At 42.6% G+C, this 25,778-nt stretch overlaps 1 protein-coding gene across 6 annotated transcripts in view; it reads right to left on the bottom strand.

The window, feature by feature from the left end:
* The window catches only part of EML6 (EMAP like 6), a 167,578-nt gene that overhangs the window by 72,805 nt on the left and 68,995 nt on the right, over positions 1–25,778 (bottom strand). For 5 of the 6 annotated variants that reach the window (XR_014562725.1, XM_083732978.1, XM_083732974.1 and 2 more), the window contains 8 exons: positions 21,122–21,323; positions 15,221–15,358; positions 13,866–14,122; positions 11,001–11,213; positions 7,903–8,070; positions 6,489–6,595; positions 3,168–3,286; positions 1,401–1,587 (listed from right to left, as the gene is read on the bottom strand). Coding sequence is in view for 5 of the 6 variants with exons in the window: in XM_083732978.1 (XP_083589104.1) it covers positions 1,401–1,587; positions 3,168–3,286; positions 6,489–6,595; positions 7,903–8,070; positions 11,001–11,213; positions 13,866–14,122; positions 15,221–15,358; positions 21,122–21,323 (1,391 nt within the window). In the remaining variant the exon portion in view is untranslated. The remainder of the gene's footprint in view (positions 1–1,400; positions 1,588–3,167; positions 3,287–6,488; positions 6,596–7,902; positions 8,071–11,000; positions 11,214–13,865; positions 14,123–15,220; positions 15,359–21,121; positions 21,324–25,778) is intronic. The other variant, XM_083732977.1, reaches the window with a different exon arrangement.

Genomic DNA, 25,778 nt, shown 5'->3' with positions numbered 1-25,778 from the left:
ACTAAAAAAAATAAACACGTTTCTCTGATTTATACTCTTGGATGTCTAGCCATCACTGGAGTCTAACATTCCCCAAACTGGAACTCTATTTTATTTTAAACTTTATCCTATGTTTTCCTTTCTTGATGCTGCAGCAATAGTGGGACATCTGACCTCCTGAAACCTTAGTCATTGCTGCTTATCAGGACAGATAAATAAACCTCACTGCTCCCCATATCGTTGGCTAAAGGTAAAGGGACCCCTGACCATTAGGTCCAGTCATGGCCGACTCTGGGGTTGTGGCACTTATCTTGCTTTATTGGTCAAGAGAACCAGTGTACAGCGTATAGGGTCATGTGGCCAGCATGACTAAGCCGCTTCTGGCGAACCACAACAGCGCACGGAAACGCCGTTTACCTTCCCGTCAGAATCTACTTGAATCTACCTATTTATCTACTTGCAGTTTTGACGTGCTTTCGAACTGATAGGTTGGCAGGAGCAGGGAACGAGCAACGGGAGCTCACCCCGTCACGGGGATTCGAACTGCCGACCTTCTGATCTATACTATAAATGGTATACATTCCCTGTAACATAAGATGTATTTTATGGTTTGATGCCCACATCCTGCCTTCTGTTGGGGAGATGCTCTCCTATTTTTCTGCAAGGATACGGGTTCTTTACTATCAGCAGAGGCAACATTTAACTTTGTCTTCCTTGCACACACCCCCCCCCCCCCCATTTTGGCCATAGGGATGTTTGAACATGGACATCCCAATGAAACCATTATGCTGAAAGTTATGCAGACTACCTTAATATCCCTCCCTAAAATGTACACTCAGAAATGGAAAACTAAAATAGTAGCTGCAATAATAACTCCTTCTAGAAGCAAACAGTACCCCATGCCAACAGGATTGGAGCCAAACAGAGAAACAAGGGGGAGGTATCAGCATGTCTGGAGGACTCCAAGGTTTGCAGCAATACAAAAGAAACATTTTAAAATAAAAGTTTGAAAGAGCCCCCAAAATAACAGCCCCCCCCCAAACTCAAACCAGCCAAACAAGGACTGAGCATGCTCAGTGGCCTCCAGGAATGGTGGAATATTGAGTTGCCGCTGGAAAACTGAGGATGGGAATGAATTGGCTTGCTTGAGCCTCTTACAGCTTATCATATCTCACAGGAAGGCTGGGTGAACAGCAGCAGACCTGTTAAGGTGTCAGGAGAAACCAATGCAATATTTTCTTGTAGGTCCAATTTGCAATATACTAAATCACACCATTCCTTAGGAGGTTGGTATGGTGTCTGAATTTTACAAAAAGCAAAGTGCAACAATAAGTAAACAACAAAAACAATAACAACACTGATAATAATAATAATAATACATTTCCATTGAATTGGCAAGCATTGTTTCTCCAAAATCTTACTTGTCCAGTAGCAACATAGTCTTTCAGAGGATGGATGGCTAGACTGAGGATATCATCATCGTGACCGAGATACAGTCTTTGGGTGTGTTGCTGTCTATTGTAAACAACAGCAACAGCAGCAATGTGGTATACCACCTCCCCAGTCTGTGTGTAGAACAAATTGTTTCGGCAGTCATAGCCTCTGTAACTGGGATGAATGAAAAACAGCAAAAGGTGAACATTTTAGCAAAGTGGCCTGCAAACTGTAGAAGTAAAGGATATTGTGCTATGATCCTAAGTGCCTTCAGATTTTGCTGAAATCAACCAGACTCCATTTCTAAGTAATATTTAGGATACAGATTCAACATGAGAAACAGTGGATTAAGAATAATGCTGGGTGGTATTCCTGGCATGGACAAAAATGCCACAAGCTAGCTACTTAGAACCAGGTAGCTGGTTTCATTCAGTCTACAACAAAGCAGTCTTCCAGTTTCACCTTAAATCCTGAACTAAATCTGAGCTTTCAACACATGCTAAAAAGGGCTTCACTGGAGAGTCCTGCGTGCAGATGAACTGATATTAATGGATATTTTCAAAGGAATTCATTTCTACAGTGGTGCCCAGCAAAAAGCCTGCACGACTTCCATTTTATGCAAAACAGCCAGTCCAGCCAAGAGTTCCAGACACTTAAAATTATTACTGATCCTGAAAATAACTCTGAAAGCCAACTTTGACGTGAAGATGGAAAAGGAAAAGGGAAGGATTTGCCTCCACCTTCCTCCGTATGTTAAAGCAAATGGGTGGACTGGTCCTTGGACCATAGCTGTCAACTTTTCCCTTTTCTTGCGAGGAATCCTATTCAGAATAAGGGAATTTCCCTTAAAAGGGGGAAACGTTGACAGCTATGCCTTGGACACTGCTGCCTGTGGGAAGCAGTTACCCATTTTTGTGAACGTTGTATTTCCTATGGCGAACTGATTTTTTTTGAATACTGTTCCTTCGGTAGCCTAGACAGCACCATCTGTGCAGAAGAGAGAGGTAGAATGTGGCTTGGGGGAACCCCAAGGTCTGCATAAACACAAACAATACTTTTGCTTGGAATTGCCCCCTAAGGGAGGGAGGGTCAGCTGCTAAAACAGCTCACAGAGGATGGAGCATGTTAAGAGGACATGGAATGCTGGTTCTTGCAAGGTGGGTGGAAAAGGAAATGAGAGCCATTGAGGCACCTGAGAGCCAGTGCGGTATAATGGCTGGAGTGTTGAACTATGACCTGGGAGACCAGGGTTCAAATCTCCACTCAGCCATGAAGCTCACTGGGCCAGTCACTATCTCTTAGCCTACCCAACCTCACACAGTTGTTGTGAGGATGAACTGGGGAGGTGGTGAAGCCACCACCTTGAGATCCTTGGAAGGAGAGGTGGTATAGGAATGTAATACATATATACCGGTAAATGGAATGACGTCTCCTTTAGGAAAGCATGAACAGGAGCAATCCATACGGCACCATTTTGTTACAGGTTTCAGTTCTCCATACTTAACATAGGCTACAGCTGATGTGTTGTTGACTTGGAAGCAGGCACAATGCAAAGCTACAATGCAAGACCCTAACAGGAAACTCCATTTCCCTAAACTGAGAACGCGTTTCTTGGTTTTCATGATAACTTCAGACACAGTCTCTAAATCTAGGTGCTGTTTCTGGTTTTGCCAAGAACAGATTACCTTTTTCTGCAAATTGTAGTCTATAAAAGCGAAAAGACAAGAGTAGTCACTACTGAAAAGTTATTATACCCATGTATAAATTGCAGCTTTAAGCTGTCCTCGGGGGCTCGCTCTCTTTTAAGAAAGGGCACTGAGTGGTTTTTCTCTTTACTTTGCTGTTTCAGTTGAGGTAGATCTTCTTTGTAAACCTAAAATAATTGAGAGTTACATTGCATTACACATCCCCAGTCCAATAATCCATGTGGCTTATTGCTATTTGCGCCACGACGGGGCCTAGTAATTTGCAAGATCAATGTCACTACCCTGTAATGCATGACAAAAATCTGCCTCTTTGAGAAGTCTGAATTCTTTGTATCAGAAGCACCAGTAATGGAAGATCAGGCCAAGCTCATTCGATTACTGCACAAAAAAGTCTAAAAACTATGTGTCTATGTCTCTGTGTGACACTTGATTCCCCACCCCCCACCCCACCCCACTATCTTAATTCTTTTAAATTAAAAAAAACCAAACATATGTAGATCCTTCCTTCATTCGTTCAGGGAGTTTTTGTGACATATGCAAATGACACAGGAGATTTAAGCAGTTTGCGAGCGCTGAAAGAACTAGGAGATGGATTTACACTGCTAACAGGTACACCAGATATTAGGCATTTAAAGCTTTTAAAGAGATGGTTAGGAACTCAGATACTGTGACATCGGTTTAATCCAGTGGACAGCTGCAAAACAGCTTCCAAAGATTCCTGTGTGGGTGTAAAATTTCCTGCGTTTGGGAAGCTGCAAGATTCTAAGGCACTGGAAATCTCTGCAAAGTACATGTCCGAGTTGTTTCTATCAATCACGACTGCTTGCATACAACTCTGTTCCTTAATAGATGGCCTCTGAGCCATAACAGCTCTACATATACTCTCCAGCTGTCCCTCCAAGCCATAGCATCTTCGTTTCCCATCATCACCGCCCGACCCCCCCCCCCCACGATTCTCTGGCTCCAGGCAGCAGCCAATAGTATCTGTGTTACAGCTGATATAGCCCCTTAGCACAATGCTATGCACACTGATTCTTAAAGAAACATTGGATTGAACATCCCATCACCATATGGTGATGTTTAGGGTGCCCCTGAACTTTCAATCAATGCTTTTCGGCGAGGGTATATGTAGGACTACTATTGGAAGTTGGGAACAGAAAAAGCCCCCTTGTGGAAGAGGAGGAAGGAACTTCAAACTCTTGTGCCCAAGACTCGCCCCAAGCTAAAGTCACAACACAGGACAAATGAATTAAGAGTCATAGAGTTGCAGAGTTGGGATCATCAGGGTCATCCAGTCCAACCCCCTATAGAGCAGGAATCCTTTGCCCAACAAGGGACTCGAACCCATGACCCTCAGATTAATAATAATAATAATAATAATAATAATAATAGTTGTTGTTAGCCGCCCTGAGCCCAGCTTCGGCTGGGGAGGGCGGGATATAAATAAAATTTATAATAATAATAATAATAATAATAATAATAATAATAATAATATATTATTTATACCCCACCCATCTGGTGGGTTTCCCCAGCCACTCTGGCAGGCTTCCAACAGAATATTAAAATTAAACATTAAAAGCTTCCCTAAACAGGGCTGCCTTCAGATGTCCTCTTTTAGTCTGGTAGTTGTTTGTTTGTTTGGTTTGTTTGGTGGGAGGGTGTTCCACAGGGCGGGTGCCACTACCGAGAAGGCCCTCTGCCTGGTTCACTGTAACTTGGCTTCTCGCAGCGAGGGAACCGTCAGCAGGCCCCCTTGGCACTGGACCTCAGTGTCCGGGCTGGACAATGGGGGTGGAGACGCTCCTTCAGGTATACTGGACTGAGATTAAGAGTCTCATGCACTACTGACTGAGTTATCTCCCCATAACTGCAAGGTCAGGTCCAGCAATCTGCAGAGGAAGCCTGCCTCACAGTCCATTTGGTGAGTGTAATGCATTCTGCAGTGACCAAGGCGGGGCCTTCTCTATGGGGGCCCCTCCATTTGCAGAAATACCTGCTTATGGAGATAAGACTACCTTTAACTTAAAACATCCATTGTTTCACACAGGCATCTGTAAATGAACTCGACCATTTAGATGCTGCTGCTGCTGCGCTGAGCTGTTTTCAATATTTTTATTAGTCCACGTGAGTTAAATGATGATTTAATTAATTGTTTATTGCTTTGCGGCGTACACTACATTTAGCTCCTTAGGATCCTACAGAATGAGAGGCAGCTTAGAAATGGAAATAATAAATAAACACTCACATAAATGCAGAGAAGGGTGCAATTGTTGAAGCAATATACTTTTTCTTTTAGCTTCAACAAACAGATTGGAAAGTAAGAGATTTAGGGTCATTATGGCAAAAACATTTGGAAGGCCACTTATGTCTTAAACAAATGCATGCTTAGGAACTTCATGCAAATCTTCTTCCCTACGGTGAAAATGAAATGCAATTCCTACATATTTATTCAGCATTTTTATGTCGTATAATTCCTTGCTTTATTGGGAGCCCTTTAATTTAAAGGACGATTCCTGTATTGAAGAGGGTTGGACTAGATGACCCTCAGGGTCCCTTCCAACTCTACAATTTGATGATTCCATGAGAATAAATTAACATTAATTATGGATTTACCGGCTAACGAGAGCGGTGGGTTTGAAAATCCTGTGCATGATGCTGTAAGAGACTTGCAGAAGAGCTGCATATTTTTTATTTTAAAAGGCAGTATCTGGAAAGAGGTGCACCTGCTCATTCAAAGATTTTCTCATTAACTGATCTAAAGGGGTGGAATGATCAGTCCCATGATTAACATGCAATGTCATCTCTCTGACCTCTGGCTAAAAATAAGACCGCTATCCACATGACAATGGCAACAAAAAAACCTCCACTAATATATTATGCAAAGAAAGAAAGCTTAATGCCCCCTCTTAACTTCCTGTCTCCCCCTCCTAACTTTCTATTTCTCTACTTTCTCCCCCCCCCTCTCTCTTTCCCCTCCTCAATCCCACATTATCACCAACAAAAAATGTCTCCAACTGACTGCAATTCATTTGTACGAAGGATGCTAAGACTTAAAAACAGAGACACTGAATGTATTTTTGTTACCTATGGAAAATCTTTATATGAAAATAATAATAATAATAATAATAATAATAATAATAAATATAAAATGTCGGGGTAAGAAAGCTGAGTACAAATACAGTTTGAATACCACAGTTCATATTTTTAGCCTTAAATTTCCTTAAATTCAACGTGGTCTCTCATTTAAACTCTCAAGCTCAGTTCTTTCACTTAACTTTCCCTTCCTTCAGCTTTAAAATCCCTCCGCTGAATATGTTTCGGTGGGTTTCCAGGTTGCTGGGTCTAATGGCCTCTTTCCATATTGCTCACCTGTCGGGTGTAGTTGATTTGAGATTCTTGCTCTATATCTGAGTCTAACTCTGGCACATCAGATAAATCGGAGTCAGATTCTTCGCTGTGTGAATCTATGCCACTTTCTGCACATGGGAGAATGCACCAGAGGACATTTTAATAAAGGCAATTAAAAACTAAAGCCACATCCCCGCAAATAATGAATACAAAAACTTGTGCACGCACACGAAAGCTCATACCAATAACTAACTTAGTTGGTCTCTAAGGTGCTACTGGAAGGATTTATTTTATTTTATTTTATTTTGTTCAAACAACTGTTTCTGATTTGGCAGTAGAAACATGCACACTGAACCTTACCAAAGATGCAAGTAGAGCACAGTATTCAGTGACCCCCTTCCATGAATTTTCAGTTTATTACTCTTTTCCATTATGGCCATAATTCTACAGAAGTATGCAGTTCTTCACTGAAAATTGGCTTTTCTGTTCAGGTTCAAATACACCTCCAGCTGCTCATATTGTTCTCTACTCTGTGCACATACAACTCTCTAGGATTCTCACCGACATCTATTAGTGACACGCTAGAAAGCTGTGTGTACACAGTGTTTCCCCATCTCCTCTCCAGCAAATTCAAACCTCCCCATGTCTCCTATTTCAACTTTTCTTCATTGGCCCTAGCTAAATATTCCTGTGGGTCTCTGCAGTTTGAAATGATTTTTATAAGTTACTGATTTAAATGTGTGGACATCCCCTGATGCACAGCGAACATTGTGTACATGTATTATTTGAGCAAACTGCACCCAATGAGAACATGGGCCTTTAGGAAAGCAAAAGGCAATGTACATGTTGGATTCAAGTATTCTGGGGGATAATGATTAAAAGAAAACCCATTCAATCCATCAAAGCTATCTTTTCAATTGCAACTTCTTTCAATGCTTGGCTAAAGCACCCAAAACAAGTGAAGGTACCGTATTTTTCGCTCTATAAGACGCACCAGACCACAAGACGCACCTAGTTTTTGGAGGAGGAAAACAAGAAAAAAAATATTCTGAATCTCAGAAGCCAGAACAGCGAGGGATTGCTGTGCAGTGAAAGCAACAATCCCTCTTGCTGTTCTGGCTTCTGGGATAGCTGCGCAGCCTGCATTCGCTCCATAAGACGCACACACATTTCCCCTTACTTTTTAGGAAGGAAAAGTGAGTCTTATAGAGTAAAAAATACGGTATTTTGCTTTGAGGGGGCCTATGTCTTTTGGCTGAATCTATACTGCTCAGTTCAAGTTGGAACAGTTTGTAGGTTTTTATAACTGTAGCTGTTCTACAACTGTGTATTATGTTGCTGTAATAACCCATCCTGGGACCATAATGGTGAAGGACGTAATTCAGTGAAAGAACCAACGAACGAACGAATAATAAAGAAATGTTATTTGCATTACCTTGGGGTGCTGTTTCATGGATTCCATTTGTTAAACCTTCTGGAATAAACCGCCACTGAAAAACAGAGTGATCTGCACCTCCAGTACTTATTACCCACTGAAAGTCATGCGACCAACGGACATTAGTAACATGTGCAGAATGGCCAACGTATTTTCTAAATTTAGCTCCTAGAATAATAATAATAAAAAAACCCATATTGATAATTGCAAATAAAATTCATGAAATGTCAGAAAAAGCATAGTTACTTTTTAAATATATATATATACCGTAAGTTCTTTTAATGCAGCCATCATGAACTCACAATAAATTATATACCTGATCAACACAGACACACAAAATGTGTTTTCCTTTCCCAATTATGGGCAATCATTTTCACTAAAATGATTGCCCTGTCGCCTACCCTACTCAGTCTTCGTATCATGGTAGTCAAAATGGTATATTCATTTCCCCTCATTTTGTAGGTTTTGTTTTTGTCTTCGGTACTGGCAGATATTAGCTTGCTGGTGTTATCATATTAGATACTACTTCTCAATAAACAGAAAATAACAAAGAATCCTTATCTGAAGAAGTGTGCATGCACACGAAAGCTCATACCAAGAACTGACTTAGTTGGTCTTTAAGGTGCTACTGGAAGGAATTTTTTTGTTTTGACTATGGCAGACCAACACGGCTACCTATCTGTAAAAAGAATCCTTTGTTAGTCCATAAAGCTGTTTCCTCTTTTGCTGCAGTGGACTAAAACATCTAACACTCTGGAAGTAGTTATTGAGAGTTTATGATGGAAGTTGTTTGCATAAGTCAATGCAAATATCACCAGTGCTTTTTTTTTCTTAAAAAAATGTTTAGGGGTACTCTCATTTTGACTCAAGAAAATCACTATTTTATAGTTCAAATCAGGAAAAATAAATACAGTAAATGGACAAAAGTACAAAGATTCACAAAATGTTTAGGGGTATGCGTCCCCCCAGAAAAAAACACTGAATATCACATAAGCTTAATGACAGAATCGTTCTATTTCATTGCATGTTTGAGTTTCATATTCCCCCTGCTCATGCATGTTTGATTGCAGTTTCCTTGGGGCAGAGCTTTCAGGGTATTTATTTTTTTTATGTCAGCTGTGTGGCGTGATATAAATAGTAAATCGGAAGAGAAATCCTTCCACTGCTACTGTAAGATGCAGCCAGAAGGCCTTTGTCCTCTTGACTCTGAAGTTTGTTTTATAAAATAATTGAAAAGACATTGAAAGAAAACCGTTCTGAAAGCCAGCAGACCTCAGAAGGACAGAGGATGCTCAATAGCTTAGCGTTCAGCAACTTCTAATATTGTGTTTCCTGAACAATATGCTATGGGCAGCTAGCGTCCAAGGCAAATCAGGTATTGATTTGTGGGCTTCCAGTGGGCATCTTGTTGGGCACTGTGTGAATAAAATGCTGGACTAGATTGTTGACATTTCCATTCCACCTTAAGGAACAGGCATGTGGAAATGTTGTGTGTCACATGTCTGTTTACATTCCAGCACAGTATGCTGGGAACTTCCGTTTGTGCCCAGCTTTTGCTTTTGCTGTTCTCTCTGAGATGACATGAGAGAGAGACGACATGTTTCTTTGTTCTGATTTATGATTAAGTTATGTACTGAGTTGAATAGGATCCAAAAAGCAGCAGTCTGATTGGTCCTAGAACAATAGGATTCAGAATGCACCAGTCTGATTGGTCCTAGAACAATAGGGTCCAGAATGCAGCAGTCTGATTGGTCCTAGAACAATGCAGCAGTATGATTGGTCCGCAGGAGCCACCCAATCCAGCTCCAGGTGAAAGTGAATCCGCAACCTGATTGGCCTACAGGAGAATCCCAGAATTAGCCAATCACGTGTAACCCATTGTGTAAATAATGTATATAAAGCAGATATTTTGGGGGAACTTTCATTCCTCACTACCAGGAGCTGAATAAAGAGCATGAAATCCACACTCGGCTCTGAGTATATTTCAGATTAATAAATCTGTAGCTGAAGTATGACTTCAAAAGCCTCATGCCTATTCTGTGTGCGCAGTACACTCTGCTAATAGCGTGCTCTGGCTTTTGAAGTCCAGGTCGCTGATTTACGTCGGAGCACAGGCCGATGGAAGGAGACGTCCAAGCTGGGGTCTGCCAGCTGGCCTCCCGGCGCTCTGCATGTCGATATAGATGAGCCTCTGCTGTGATCTAGCATGACTTTTTATGCTCTTTACGTTATTTCTACCAATCGTAACAAGCAAAGTCTTCAGGATTGGGGAATGACCTGACTTGGAGGGGATTCCATTGGAATCCACAGCCAGTCAAAGACCAGTATATCTGAAGGAGCGTCTCCTCCCCCATCGTTCTGCCCGGACACTGAGGTCCAGCTCCAAGGGCCTTCTGGCGGTTCCCTCACTGCGAGAGGCCAAGTTACAGGGAACCAGGCAGAGGGCCTTCTCGGTAGTGGCGTCCGCCCTGTGGAACGCCCTCCCATCAGATGTCGAAGCGATAAACATCTACCTGACATTCAGAAGACATCTGAAGGCAGCCCTGTTCAGGGAAGTTTTTAATATGTGACATTTTAGTGTATCTTTCATCTTTGTTGGAAGCCGCCCAGAGTGGCTGGGGAAACCCAGCCAGATGGGCAGGGTACAAATAATAAATTATTATTATTATTGATTGATTGAGAGTTGGTCAAGGCCTAGTATGTCCTACAGTGAAACCAGGCAGGCAAAGTGAACTTTATATATTACCAATGGACTACTGACCTGAAGGTTCTTTGGTAGAAGCCACCACCAACCACTAACAAGCTCAAGTTAAAGACATCAGACCACTTTTTCAGCTTTCCACTTTCCATTTCACTTCTACATACGAGTATATTTTGGATATTTTCCATGTATGTGCCAATGAAACAGATAAATTATTGACATTGGTCCATCCAAAAGGATTTGACATGGTTAGGGAGCAGGGCGGACAAGTGAGGAGGTACTGGGCAGTCTCTGGTGCTGAGGCCCACCTGAAAGTGGCTCAAGATCTACTATGGAAACTAAATGATCAATCCCAACTGCAAGCGAGCAATCAGTTATGCACAGGACAGGGTCTTACCTTTCTTTAGACAAGGAAATCTGAACAATTTAACAAATCCAAAATCGTCTCCAGTCACCAGAACTGCATTATTGTAATTTCCATCCACAGAGTTGATGTCTGTAACGTTGCTATACTTCGGCCAGATCCCATTCACTTCTGATCCCATCACACACGTCCAGGAAGCCCAATGAATCCCTTTGATTTCATCTTTGCTTGTTAAATGCTTTCCAGCTGAAAAGAAATCAGGTTAATAAGCTGTTTAACCATTTGCGTTTCAGAAGAAGTAATGGAACGGAAATTTCTACCTCGGCGGCTTTCAAATTTCCTGTTTTAAGGGATTAGTTCCATATCAACCTGCCTGCTAAGGATTTCCTCCATGTCAGCTGTGGGATGACCACAGTTTATTGGTAAATCTTCATGTGCAGAAGGTCACAGGTTCAATCCCTGGCACCTCCAGGTATGTATGGATATTTCACTACCAGTTTCCTGAGAATCTTGTCAGCAGTTTGATTTCGATTGTACACAATTAATTTTGGCTTTTACTCTTTTTCTTTCTCCCCCCCCCCATTTTTTTTATTCATTTTATAACACAACTAAACAACACAAACAGAAAAACAAACAATACAAACAAATTCTTGTCTTATCCTTATTTTTTCTAAACATTGTTAGATGAGCTTCCCCAAGTCCCCCCTATCTGATTTTCATTTTACCTCATCTTTAGCAGTTTACATATATCATTATTTTTAACCATTTTTTTTATCACGCTTACTTTTACCATAAAAATCTTCACATGTTATCACTTACAAATAATACTATTTTAAAATACACTATCTTCTACTTCTAACCCTACAGCCGATATCCACTTCCAAGGCTACTCTAGACTTTAAATATTAACATATTTTTTCAGATATTCTTTAAACTTCTTCCAATCTTCTTCCACCATCTCTTCTATTCTTGGGCACTCGCCATCATCACTGGCCGCTCAAAAAGTAGGGCCGGGTGTAGCAGCAGCACCGGACTCCTTGCCTGATCACAAAAATGTGCCACAACTCCTTTGTTTATATTATCACTGTAAGCCTAGGGTTTACAAATCTCATAACATCACTGTTGTTTCAGAAGAAGCGGCGTTCATCTGCGCTGCATGCTGTCCCCAGAGAGCTCTCCTCTGGAAAAGTGCAGAGAGATGGAGTCTGGCTTCCACACTCAATAGGAGTGAACTCTGAAACCGCTCTAAACTTCCTGCTCACTAGCTGCACATGTACCGTATTTTTTGCTCTATAAGACTCACTTTTTCCCTCCTAAAAAGTAAGGGGAAATGTGTGCGCGTCTTATGGAGCGAATGCAGGCTGCGCAGCTATCCCAGAAGCCAGAACAGCAAGAGGGATCGCTGCTTTCACTGCACAGCGATCCCTCTTGTTGTTCTGGCTTCTGAGATTCAGAATATTTTTTTTCTTGTTTTCCTCCTCCAAAAACTAGGTGCGTCTTGTGGTCTGGTGCGTCTTATGGAGCGAAAAATACGGGTATGTATGTGTGTGTGTACATTAAAATAAACACATATATTTAGAATGAGCAAGCCACCCCTCGCCACCCCCTGTAGGCACCCCATGCAACCCTTCCCTATTTTTTAAAGACTTTTCAAAAGACACCCCCCTCCCAAAGTCTGACTCTAACCTGCATGCATTTTGGACCCATTTTGCAGACACTCCAAAATGATCCCAAATGAGCACCGTGCAGGCTCAGAAGGCATGGAATATAGAATGATGGCTGGAGAATAAAAATAGAGGAAAGGGAGGAACAGTGGAATGCTCTGCTTGGAGGAAATGGCTGAAATGGAACTCTGGGCAGGGGCACTCACTTTGGCAGCTAGGCTATACTGCAACATTTTGTTGCAGATTCCACTTTTAACAACGGCCTGTGTTATTGTTTGTTTGCTTGTTTAAGTAATTCCAAGGTGACCTGATTACAGTTTCATGTTCTACTGCGGGGAAGATGATGGCAATGTTGATGATTTAGAAACCTGAGTTAGTTTTGGAGTTGTTCTAAATTCTGATAATGGCTACTCCATTATCCTTTCTGCTGCATCAGGTCAAATCCTAAACCTTTCCCACCAGTTCCAAAGTAATTGTTAATGAAAGGATTTAGGAATTTTTCTTTAAAAAAGTTTTCTGTTACATATTTTATCACATTTCTTTCCTGAATCAACACATAATGATTTCAATTTGAGCACAACCTAGGACGTAATTCAAATGGGATAGTAAATCTGACTAGGACAAGGAAAAGTCGGGTTCAAACCCCTGCTTAGCAATGAAGTTCACTGTGTATGTGAACTTGTACTAGTCACTATTGTTAGCTCATATCAAGCAAGTCAAGCAGACCTGCCTGAGGACTGCAGAGCAAGCAGGGATGGGAAATAAGTTAAACCCAGGTTTGCAGTTAAAGAACTTCCCCAAGTCACAATATTCCTAAGACATTACGAGAACCAAAACACAACCATCCTTCAAAACTTGCACTTCTCTTAATTTTGTAATATCCGTAGTTCTCTAGTCAAGTATTGTGTACAATATTGTAGACACTGCGGTAAAATGTGCATCAAAATATATATATTAGTGAAAAAAATAAATTTTATTTGAGGAAATTTCTTTGCAAAAGAAGAAATCCGCACTAAAATGCTAGTGAATTTTCCTGAGGACTTTAACAATAAATCACAGATGTGAAAATGTGGAAAACTTAAGACTTGAAAATGAAAAAACTGACTAGAAACTGAGGCTGACAGATTTGCCTTTCCCTGGTACCAATCAGCTTTTATACCTGTGAAATTTAAAACTGGACAGTTCTATTTACAGATGTTTAAAAACCAGTGCAAATCTAAATGAGAGGTCTTACATGGCATCCTGTAGAAGAAGCGTTCTCCCGCACCATCATTCGTTTGCAAGAATTTGCTGTCCAGAGACCAGTCGATATGAGTAATAAAGCTAGAAGACTTGTTGCATTCTCCAGTTTTTTTGTACCGTTGAGCAACTGCATAGATATCCACGGGGCCATCATTGGAACCCACTGCAAGATAGCAGCCATCTGGCGAAAACTTCATTTCATGAATTACTTCTTTCCGGTCTTTGATATGAACTACCTCTGTCATATCTCTGCAAAGGGGTGGAAATAATGTATTGTTTTGTTTAATCTTTCTTTTTTCTTCTTCTTTCTGTAATCTTTAAACTTTTAATAAATATTATTTTTTTAAAAAAGGAAATGACAACATCAGGCCTGAAGATGCAAAATGTTAAAACCAAAACCAAGCCCACGCCACCTCAAAAGTCCTGACTTATTTATTACTTCGATTAAAAAGAGCCCACCTTTCAGTTCCCAAAATGTTTAAAAAAATAAACAGGTACAATTAAAACAGAGGTTTTATTTCACTGGAGCCTACAGGCAGAACAGTGTGCACTGGGTTGCAGCCTTAGAAGAAGTGCACAGTGTCAGTAAGCCGGAACAGATTATTACCAGCAGGTATCAGAGAATGTGACTTTATTAGGGACATTATGTACGTTGTCAGGTTAATAAATAAGCACAGCCTCCAACCATACTTCCTATATTACTTGGGTAACACTCGCAATTCATAACCAGATAATGTGTACATTGACAAGCTAATAATGTGCACAGTATCTTATTGAGTATTCTGTTTTGTACACTATTCAACATCATTTGGACACTATACATGTTAACTGAAGAATGTGCAAAATCTCCTCTTCCATTTGTGTACATTCCCAATGCTTATATCTCCAGCGAACTCAAATTAACCCCCACTTACACAAAATTAACCCAATCCAAAAAGGCCCATTTCAGTTCAATTAATGATAGTGTATCAGGCTGAAAGCAAGCCTTTTGCTGATTTGCTGTCTCTTCAGCTCTCGTCTTTCTTGCTCAGCTCATGTGCCCAGCTTTAAAGACAATATTATGGTATGTTAAAAATATTCCCCATGCTGTCTGAACTGGGAAACTGTTGTTTAAGGGCCGCTTAAAAACCAGGTTTTTAAACTAGGATCTGGTTACTGGAGAAAGGGAGAGGAAAACTTGTGGCACACACCTCGTTCTCAGGCAAACAAACCATGGCTTATAAGAAAATTATGAGCTGGGCTATGGACTTGTTATAGAATGGTGCAAGGAGCACCCACAATTTCAGATTTGGTCCGAGTTTTTAGAACATGCTTGCTTTCGTTAGATTAATTTTCTTTTTCTCCTACCTTACTCTCAGAACAATGAAGGAACCATCCTTCATTCCCAGTGCCAGCTGAGATCCGTCAGGGCTGAAAGATACACTTCGCACAGCTTCTTCCATATTGCAACGAGCAATCAAGGCGTGGTCAGCAAGGCTCCATAACCTGAGCAAGAACGAAAAGGACCAGAGAAAACCTATCATTGCAGAATATGCTAGTTAATTTACTTGGCAGCAGAAACTTTTGTTGCTGCTCTCACTTCCTATTACACTAGCCTATTCCCAAATGATGAAAACCTGCATTTTTAATTGTATCATTAACACATTGACAAAAAACCCTCAATAATCACTTGGGTGCTACAAGTATAATATAGGTGTTTGAGACGTTGGAGGGGTTTTGTGCACTTTTGGACGGTGGCTTCTAACCTTAAAGGTAACGGGACCCCTGACCATTAGGTCCAGTAGCAGACGACTCTGGGGTTGTAGCGCTCATCTTGCTTTATTAGCCGAGGGAGCCGGCATACAGCTTCCGGGTCGGGTGGCCAGCATGACTAAGCCGCTTCTGGTGAACCAGAGCAGCACACAGAAATGCCGTTTACCTTCCCGCCGGAGCGGTACCTACTTATCTACTTGCACTTTGACGTGCTTTTGAACTGCTAGGTTGGCAGGGGCAGAGACCAAGCAATGGGAGCTCACCCCGTTGTGGGGATTCAAACCGCTGACCTTCTGATCGGCAAGTCCTAGGCTCTGTGGTTTAACTCACAGCGCCACCCGCATCCCTAACCTTAATGACTGGTAATAGGTTACTGAGTTGTTTAAGCTACCATTTCCCAGGGCTTTCTTCTCCAGAGCTCTGGAATGCCTATCAGTAGGTGAGCTGCAAGATTTAATTGCATTAGGAACTGGATAGGAAACAGAGTGTGTGCTTACTCCAGAAGCCTCAGGCCCACAGGACAGAAAGTAGGAACACTCTCATGGTCCATGGATTGTATCCAACAAAGTCATCTTTTTGGTGCAAAGAATTCTGGCTGCACAACAGGACTTCCTCTCTTTTTCCCACATGCCCCATGCACATGCCCCATTCAGGGTTGGAAGAAACCCTGGACAAAGTCAATCCTGTGTGTATGGGGATCTAGATCCATGGCGAGAGAGAAGTGGGAGAAGTCCTGTTGTACGTGCAGAAGTCCTTGGGCTAATGGGATGGTTTTGCTGGGTGCAACCTATGCTGATGGAGAACAGTGAATGTACTGTTATGTACTGAGTTGAATAGGATCCAAAATGCAGCAGTCTGATTGGTCCTAGAACAATAGGATCCAAAATGCAGCAGTCTGATTGGTCCTAGAACAATAGGATCCAAAATGCAGCAGTCTGATTGGTCCTAGAGCAATGCAGCAGTATGATTGGTCCACAGGAGCCACCCAATCCAGCTCCAGGTGGAAGTGAATCCACAACCTGATTGGTTTACAGGAGAATCCTGGAATTAGCCAATCACGTGCAGCCCATTGTGTAAATAATGTATATAAAGCAGATATTTTGGGGGAACTTTCACTCCTCCTCACCACTATGAGCTGAATAAAGAGCATGAAATCCACTCTCGACTCCGAGTATATTTCAGTACGCTTGCTGCTTCCTTGTCCTGAGTGATGAAGTCATTCGCCCTGTGTTTGTCTGTGTGTGTGTGTGTGTGTGTGTTGTAAATCGCTTTGAATTAACTTGGTTTGTTTTTAAAGTGACCAAATAAATTTAAAAATAAATAAAATGACAATGGGGCTTACCCGATTGGCAACAATATATTTTTAACAAGATGTGATGATGGGGGCCATGTAAAAGGTAAAAGTACTGCTGGGACAGAGCAACAGGAGTTCAGCCCGTTGCGCGGATTCGAAGTGCTGACCTTCTGATCAGCAAGCTGCAGAGGCTCAGTGGTTTATACCATAGCGCCACCCGCTCCCACTTGGGGGTCATGTATACACCACAGTAACTTAATGTTTCCAGCGAAACAAAGCAGAACTATGGTCTGTCTCCTGGTTGAGTCTTCCACACCCAGAACCAACAGAGGGCCTTCTCAGTAGTGGCACCCGCCCTGTGGAACGCCCTCCCATCAGATGTCAAAGAGATAAACAACTACCTGACATTTAGAAGACATCTGAAGGCAGCCCTGCTCAGGGAAGTTTTTAATGTGTGGCATTTTAATGTATTTTTAATCTTTGTTGAAAGCCGCCCAAAGTGGCTGGGGAAATGCAGCCATATGGGCGGGGTACAAATAACAAATTATTATTATTATTATTATTATTATTATTATTATTATTATTATATTACCTACTGTTACGGCAAAATCTGGGTGCGAGGCTGCTCTGCCACCCAGCTCATCGGACTAAGTCCGTGGGTCCCTGCGGAGGAAAATGAGCTCAGCCGTAGACAGGAGCAAACTGCAGAAGATCCAAGTTTATTGCGCAACAGGTTCAAGGCGAGATTGAACAGTGAGAAAGGGGTGACATGAGTTTTTGAAACTCCCTCCATGTCCCAGAATACAGTGCAAAACACGTCATGAATACATTAAAGAGAGGTTTGGTTACACAGATTACATCATGAATATATTAAAGGGAGGTTGGGTTACACAGATTAACATATGGAGGAGGGAGGGGGGAATATGCAGAGCTGGAGATATGCACAGATAAACAATTCCTGGGGATGAGAAAACAATGGTCCCAAATATGCATAGTCTGCCACCTGACATTGTCTGGAGGAAAGGCTGATCAGAGCAATTTGAAAGGATTAGGGTCTTGACACCTTGCTTGAGGGATTATGCTGGACAGGGGAGGTGTGATGGAGTCCTAGAGTAATTGAGCAAACTGGCACGCTGATTTTCTATGAATTTTATAGATTTTAGTCCCTTTGACAATTGGAAATAAATTGATATATTGTAGCGAAGAAGAAGGTGAAGAAGACATGCCCCCCCCTTCCGTAACACTACATTACACCAAACCCCCCAGAACATTGCACCAGGAACGCTGGCAGCTGCTTGTGCCAAGTTAAGGCTATTTGTCCACCTAGACCAGTGTTATCTGCTCTCATTGGTTGTGGCTGCGTAGGGTTTGCAGGAAAAAATATTTTTCCTTGCCTGCTACCTAATCGTGTTAAATGGAAATGCCAGGAACTTAATGTGGGCCCTTCTGCATGCAGAGCATGTGCTCAGCCACCCAGCTATGTTCCAACCCCAGTACACTGACAAATCTTTCCACCAGGAGCGAACACCAGTTTCTGCTAAAGTAAAAAATAAAATAAAAATGCAATATGCAAATGATGCCACAAAGCATATGCAAGGCATGAATCAGAAAATCACAGATATTTCAACATGTTCAGCACATCAAGAATAGTTAGTATCAACTGCTCAGAATGGTAAAAATGAGAGGGAAAGACCCGTCTCCTAGGAAACTGGCTTCCTCGGCTTTTCCCGTGAATTACAGAATTACCCTGACATCAAACTGAAGCGATACAGGAATGTACTAAGTCAACCAGGGAGATCAGGTTTAATGCAGGAGTTTGTCGAAAGGGTTTGGTTTCATTAGGGGGGGGGAAGCATGGCAGACTTTGACAAATGTGACCCTGCCCTTATATTAACAACTATGCTCAAGACCAGGCAACCTGTGGCCCTCCAGATGTTTTGGCCTACAACTCCCATGATCCCTAGCTAACAGGACCAGTGGTCAGGGATGATGGGAATTGTAGTCCAAAACATCTGGAGGGCCGAAGGTTGGGGATGCCTGCTCAAAACAGTTTCTTCAGATCAACCGTCTGAAAACGCAAGGAATATAGGAGAAGGAGAAAGGTTCCATATTTAAATGTTTAGAAAAATTAGGAAGGGGCATAGGTAGCTGCCTTTTAACAAGTCAGACTACTAGTCCATCTTGTTCAATGTTGTCTGACTGGCGGTGGCTGTCCAGGGTTTCACACAGGGGTCTCTCTCAGCCCTAATGTCACAGAGCGTGCTGGTCAGTAAATCACACAGTTCCAAGTTTATTAGCAAAAACACAATCTTCACAGACTTGGCACTAGTGATCAGGTGGGATTGCTATGAGGAATTATAAAAAATATAGAGTAAGCCATCTGTCAGCAATGAAAGCATTGCGTTGACTGGGTTTAAACTATTTTGATATGATTCTTGATCAGTCCACACCTCTGCATCCCTGTTCCATTTCTCTTTCTTGACCAGTCATGTACACTGCCAGTTGCCCAGGCAGGCATCCTGGGTCATCAAAGACAGTGGGCAGTTTCTTTGATGTAGCTTTTCTGATATGTTAATCTTAGGATGTTAATTTTGGGGCCAGGAAACAGGTTTCACATAAAGGTGATAATGATCGCTGTCCTCCTGGCCATCCTTCTTATCATGTATATTGTTTGTTTATGACCTCAGGGGTTGCCAAATAGCTCCTTTGTAGTTCTGTTTTGTTTACCCCAGAAATATGTGTGCTTAGTTTTGTTAGTTTAACTTTGTCCCCATGTGGGGTTTGTTGAAATGCTCAGAAGAAATCTGATTGGTTCTTACGAACACTCTGTAAAAGTTCTTTTGTGAATAAAACGACCTGGGCCGAGGGGTGGAGACGGCGAGATTATTATACGCACCCTCCCCAGAGTCCTGCTGGTTCAAGCCTCTGTGTGTATTCTTATTAATCAGAGTTCAATCCTTCCTTTACTTTGTGAACGCCTCATTGGCTGAGTGTCAGGTCTAATAAGCCCAGCAGCAGCGTTCTCTGTGGGTCTTACTCCATGAAATCAGTTGCTGAGACTAAGGTCCCCGGCTCCCCATAGCTGTTTTTGTGCTATCCTGTGAACTGCCCTAAGGCCTGCAGGTATACGGCAGCATACAAATGAAGAAGTCGTTGTCTCCTCCTTTCCAGGGCTTTCCCCAAACAATTGGAGACTGTGCATGTGTGCAGCTATTCTCTCCTCTGCCCCTTTCATGCCTCTTCTGGGCCAGGGAGACAAGGGGGGAGGGGAGCTTGTAGCAGTAGGAGGGGAGACACAGATGCATGCTTTTTTCTAAGCAGAAAGTTGTCAAAAACTAAGACTGCTTGAAATCTAGCAGCTGCTCACACTTCTCAGAAAGTCTGCTTCAGCTTCCTTTGGAAGCTCTGTTATTCACTTGTCCAAAACCCTGACTTCTGCAATCCTTAACCAGCCCAAAGAATTGTGCTTTCTTGGAACTACTCCAGCTTATTCTATCAGACACCTGGCCACCGAGTTTATTTACTGGAAACTTATGCTGGCTGCTGCATCCCCTCGCACCCAAAAATTGGGTTACTTAGCAACCACCTCACCAGTAAATTAAGGATCTCATAAGCTTTACTGGTGTTTCAGAACAATTAATGCTTGAGCCTTCCTCTGAGAAAAATTTAGCAGAACAGGAATAGTTTTCAGAGCCATAGTTCAGTGGTGAAGCATCTGCTTTGATTGCACATCCTTTTTCATGATGCCTGTTTGTGTGTGTGCGTAGAAACCTCTGACTTTTACAGGGCTTGACGCATACATTGCTCTACAGTGGTACCTCAGGTTAAGTACTTAATTTGTTCCGGAAGTCTGTACTAAACCTGAAAATGTTCTTAACCTGAAGCACCACTTTAGCTAATGGGGCCTCCTGCTGCTACCACGCTGCCGGAGCCCGATTTCTGTTCTCATCCTGAAGCAAAGTTCTTAACCTGACGCACTATTTCTGGGTTAGCGGAGTCTGTAACCTGAAGCGTATGTAACCTGAAGCGTACGTAACCCGAGGTACCACTGTACTTACTTTGTGTCTCTGGGCCCACTCCCCACTGGTGTGTCCCTCCGTGGGATGTTTACCAACAAGGAAATGCCACCATCCCCATTTTAAAGCATGGCAGCTCCCCAAAATGTATGTGGCGACAGTCCATAGGCCATCTTCTTGCCTTACCTCACGGATCGATCATCGCTGCCGGTAACAACTAACGGTTTCTTGGGATGCACCGCCAAGGCCCAGAGCTCTCCTTCGCAGTGACCTTGCATTATGAGTATGGGCTTGTCTCTTTCTCTCACGATGACCTCAAATATTTCGCTGTCCTGAGTCCCTGCTAAAAGCCGGTCTGCTTTCCAGCACACGCTTCGGATGGACAAACCTGAGAGAGGACAGAATAGCCTTAGAATGACGACGGCTGATAGGTGAGGATATTAATAGACAAGATGTTAAGTTGTTTTTATATGCAACAACAGCAGCAAGAGTATTGTTAGTGAAGAAATGGAAGCAAGAAGAAATTCTGATGAAAGAAGGGTCAGCATCGCCCTTGAGCCAGTGCCACCAACTGGACTCATCCACTTCAGCCCCGACTGGGCTAGGCGAGCTGGGTAGCACTTCCAGAGACCACTTTCTGCACAGGAACAGGTCAAAGTGCTGTGGACTCACAGCTTAGAGTTGTGAGCACCGGATTCACTTCCACAAGTAGACAGTCATCACACAGCAGAGTATAGCAGAGTCTAGCAGAGTATATAAATGACTCGGAGAGCAGCTCTGTAGAATATCTTCTTTATTCTATCTACAACTACTATACAAGTATATACAGAGCTTAATGGGTTCTCTAAGCATAAAGAATGCTACACTACACTGAGTGTCTGCAGCTGCTCTTAGCAGCAACCTTATCTCTACACACGATCTATAACACTCAGTCTCTCTCTCTCTCCGACACACTGACTGACTGACTGACTGACTGACGTGGTGCTGGAGTAGAATAAGTAGAGAAGCAAAACACGCCTCCTTCTCTCTGGAGAATCAGCAGAGATCATCAGGAGATCATCAGGAGATTCTTGGATATGGGAGGGGTGAAATCTCCTCAAGAAGAATGGCAGACAAAATTAATGGACTACGCAGAATTGGATAAGATGACAGGAAGGATTCGAAACCTGCGGGACCAGAGATTCACAGAAGATTGGAAGAAATATACGAACTATTTGAAGAGCGACTATAATCAACAAATGATGCTGGTTGGACTACAAGAAGTTTTGTAAGGAGAAATAAATGAAACATTGCAAAATAGAGAAAGATTAGAGATATTCATTATGAGAGTTAAATGTAATAGTGAAAGTAAGAAATGTATATTAAGTGATTAGATTGGAAAATTTTCAGATGTGAGTGATGGAAGTCAAAAAAGACTGTATAAGATGTAAAAGTATGTTTAATTATTGTTGAAAATGATATGTTAAAAAACATATTTTATATATATATAAAATAGAATGACGATGGCTGGCTATCAATCTGTTTCATAGAGTTGAAAGGGACCCTCTGGTCCACAGTCATCCCTGGGTGGGCTCAAACCACCAACCTTCTGGTCAACAGCACGACACACTGATCCACTGTGCCGTGATCCAGTGAAAGTTAAGCCCTTAAGTTAGGGTTGCCTCAAACTCAGGATGAAAGGGGAAAACGTGCTGAAGGCACACTTGGCAAACCCTCACCGTAATCAACTCCCACCTAGAAACCTATGTCCCCACTGTGGAAGGATGTATGGATCCAGAATTGGCCTCCACCGTCACTTACGGTCTCACTGTTAAGACCGTGTTTATAGAAGACAATCTTACTTGACTACAAGTGATCGCCAAAGAAGAAGATTCTGAAGAGCCTATAAGAGCATGTTATGACGACTCTCATTTTAAATATTTCTACTATATGTAGGCTATAGAAGCTGTGATATATTGCTGAGGGGGAGCAGGAGAAGAGAAGAGGAAAGCAAGTCTTCAACCTATGTCTCATCCAGAAAATATAGCTAGAGACATTTGGCAAATTAAAAAAATCCACCCAGACAGAAATTTTACCCCTGAAAAAAAAGGATGTGTCCTGGAAAAAGAGGACATGTGGCAAACCTACTTAAGTTGCACTGTTTCCTGTGGGTGTTCCAAATGTGCACTGAAAGCAGTGAGACTTAAAAGCACTCAGCCCTGGCTAACTTCTGCCTGCAGTGTACCAGTGCTCCTTCAGTTGGTATTCAGTGCAACTCACAACACTACAAGGAATAAGAATACAGGTACCTAGCAGCTTATGTGAGGTTTTGGTTAATGGGAGTCCATGCATAATAATGTAAAGCCACTTGTTTCCTGCTTGTCTCATGATTTCTAGGCACGGGTCTGAGAAGTCTTCTGTTTGCCCCACTGCTTTCCCCCCAGGGAAACCCTCTCTTTACTGCTGAATCGGAGCAAACATCCATCCATGGAAAATCTGATGGACATTTGCTCTGATTCAGCAGTAAATAAGAGAGTTTTCCTGTGGGGATGCAGCAGGGCAAATGGTAGCATGGACAAGCTCACAGCTGCCAAGTCCAGTGCTGTCTATCAAAGATGAAAGGCAGCTCACCTGGGGCTTGTTAAGGCCTGTCTGCCAAGGTCTGCAAAAAACAGGGCCCAGGAGGCCAGGAAATACCAATATGCCATTGGTGTACTATATATCTCTCCATGGGCCGCAAGGTGGAAAGACCTCATTTCGGATGCTGATTTTCTGATTCGGCACACACATATTATTTATTTTTTTAAGGAACCTGCTGACACCTGTTCACAAAACATCATTCTTTCCATTCTTCAGCTCGTGTAGTAGCTAAAGGTTAATATATGTAAATGCACACGCCGTTCTTTATTAAGCACTCTTAATTGAGAGGTATTTTATCTGATACGAATCAGATATCAGTCCTTTTCTCTTTCCAGTTTACCATCACTGACTATGTTAACAAAGTGCAGATGGATGAGCACTACAGAACAGTTAATTCTCGCTGCTGGCAGGCTTGCAATCTGTTTTGTCAGATAGAGCTCTCTTCTACTGTACAATAAGCAGATGTGCCCTGCTTCCAAAAATACAAATATAAAACTGACTTTAATCTCATTCTTCGATCAAACTACAGGTTTGCTATGTTTCATGGGGATTAAGTCACTACATGGCATGGTCTAATATTAATTCCTGGTTCAGACTCTGAAAAATCTTTCACATATGAAGAGCCTGGCTAGTTCAGCCTAAGGGCCTAGTTCAGCCCAGCATCCTGCTTCTGTAACAGCCAACCAGATGCTTACAGGAAGCCCACAAGCTGGTCATGAGTGCAAGACCTGTCTCCCATTCCTCAAGCAAGGCATGAAGGTTCCAGCTTTTTCTCGTTAACGCAGAATTATGTCCTCAGATTGTTTTCGGGGGGGGGGGGGGGGGTTCACTCCCTCTAAAGATTGTTAGGATATAGTTCAGAAAGGACTCATTCAGGTGTCCTACATGCCAGGAAACGAAATTCCTGCAGATCTGTTGTCTAAGGCTGTTAACAGAGAACACCTTAAGGTTTATGTACAGAGGTTGCAATTGGGTTGAACCACAGGTACTACAGGTTACACGGAAAGGGGGAAGATGTTAGGATATAGTTCCGTTCCACCTTAAAAGGGTACAGGCAGGACTGTTGTGTGTCACATGCCTGTTTACTTCCAGCACAGATCTGCTGGGAACTTCCGTTTGTATATAGCTTTTGTATTGCTGCTGTTTTGCTGGAGACGAAAGGAAGCAGACATGTTTTCCTTTGTTCCTGAACTATGCTGAATAAAATGCCAGTAAATACTGCTTACACATCTCTGTCCGCCTCTTCTGCTGCAAAGAGTTATTATCTCTGCTGGTTTGCATGCTCAGAGTCTCTAAAGATATCTGAGGCTTGAGTCGCAGTTTTGATGCTGTTCTGAGAACCGGAGTATCGCCCGGCTCCCGGCCGGTGGCTGGAGCCAGCTGGGGGGCTGCCAATTGCCCCCGACTCCCAGCAGCATCCCAACAAGATGTGGTCTCACAACTCAGAACTGATCCTGGACACTACACTGTGAAGGTGCCACACACTTCTGTGTAGACAGAGTTTCCCAACTTTAGGGGTGGCCCCTATTCTGGGTCACCACCCTCCTGAACCTCCAAGGGTGGGAGAATTACCACGAGGGCCTTCCCTGCTGATCTTAATACCCAAGAGCTTCTGCGCTCTCAGATGTTTAGAGCTGAAGGCGTTTAGGGCTTTAAACACTAGTGTGAAGTTCTTAAACTGCACCTGGAAATGAACAGGCAGCCAAAGCAGTTGGAAGAGAAGTTACATGAGTTCTAAACCTAACCCTAGTCAATAATCTGGCCACTGCATTTGAACCAGTTGAAGTTGCCAAGTTGTCTTCAGGAGTAGCCACACTTAGAGCTCATGAAGCATCTTGATCAAGTCATTTCTGCCCAAAAGCAGCTATAGACCTGGCAAATCAGAGGGGGCTGGAAACAGGAACTCCTCACCACTGCTTTGCCCTCCAGTGACAATGCTGGATGCTGGAGTATCCGCAAAATATGAAGCAGCTTCTTCTAACAGAGTGCAACCCTGACCAGAACAGGTTGTCTCCAAACCTCCTGGGCTTGAGAACTTGGAACACAAAACTTTTCCGGTGTTTTCAGGACATTTGCATAGGCACTTACACAGACATTCCCGCCGGAGCGGTACCTATTCACCTACTTGCACTTTTTGTGCTTCCGAACTGCTAGGTTGGCAGGAGCTAGGACCAAGCAAAGGGAGCTCACCCCGTCGCGGGGATTCAAACCACCGACCTTCTGA

This window comes from Podarcis gaigeae, assembly GCF_964106915.1.
Source record: "Podarcis gaigeae genome assembly, chromosome: 3".
Lineage (NCBI taxonomy): Eukaryota > Metazoa > Chordata > Lepidosauria > Squamata > Lacertidae > Podarcis > Podarcis gaigeae.
The sequence above is the reverse complement of the archived record's forward strand: the minus strand, read 5'-3'. Positions and strand labels throughout refer to the sequence as shown.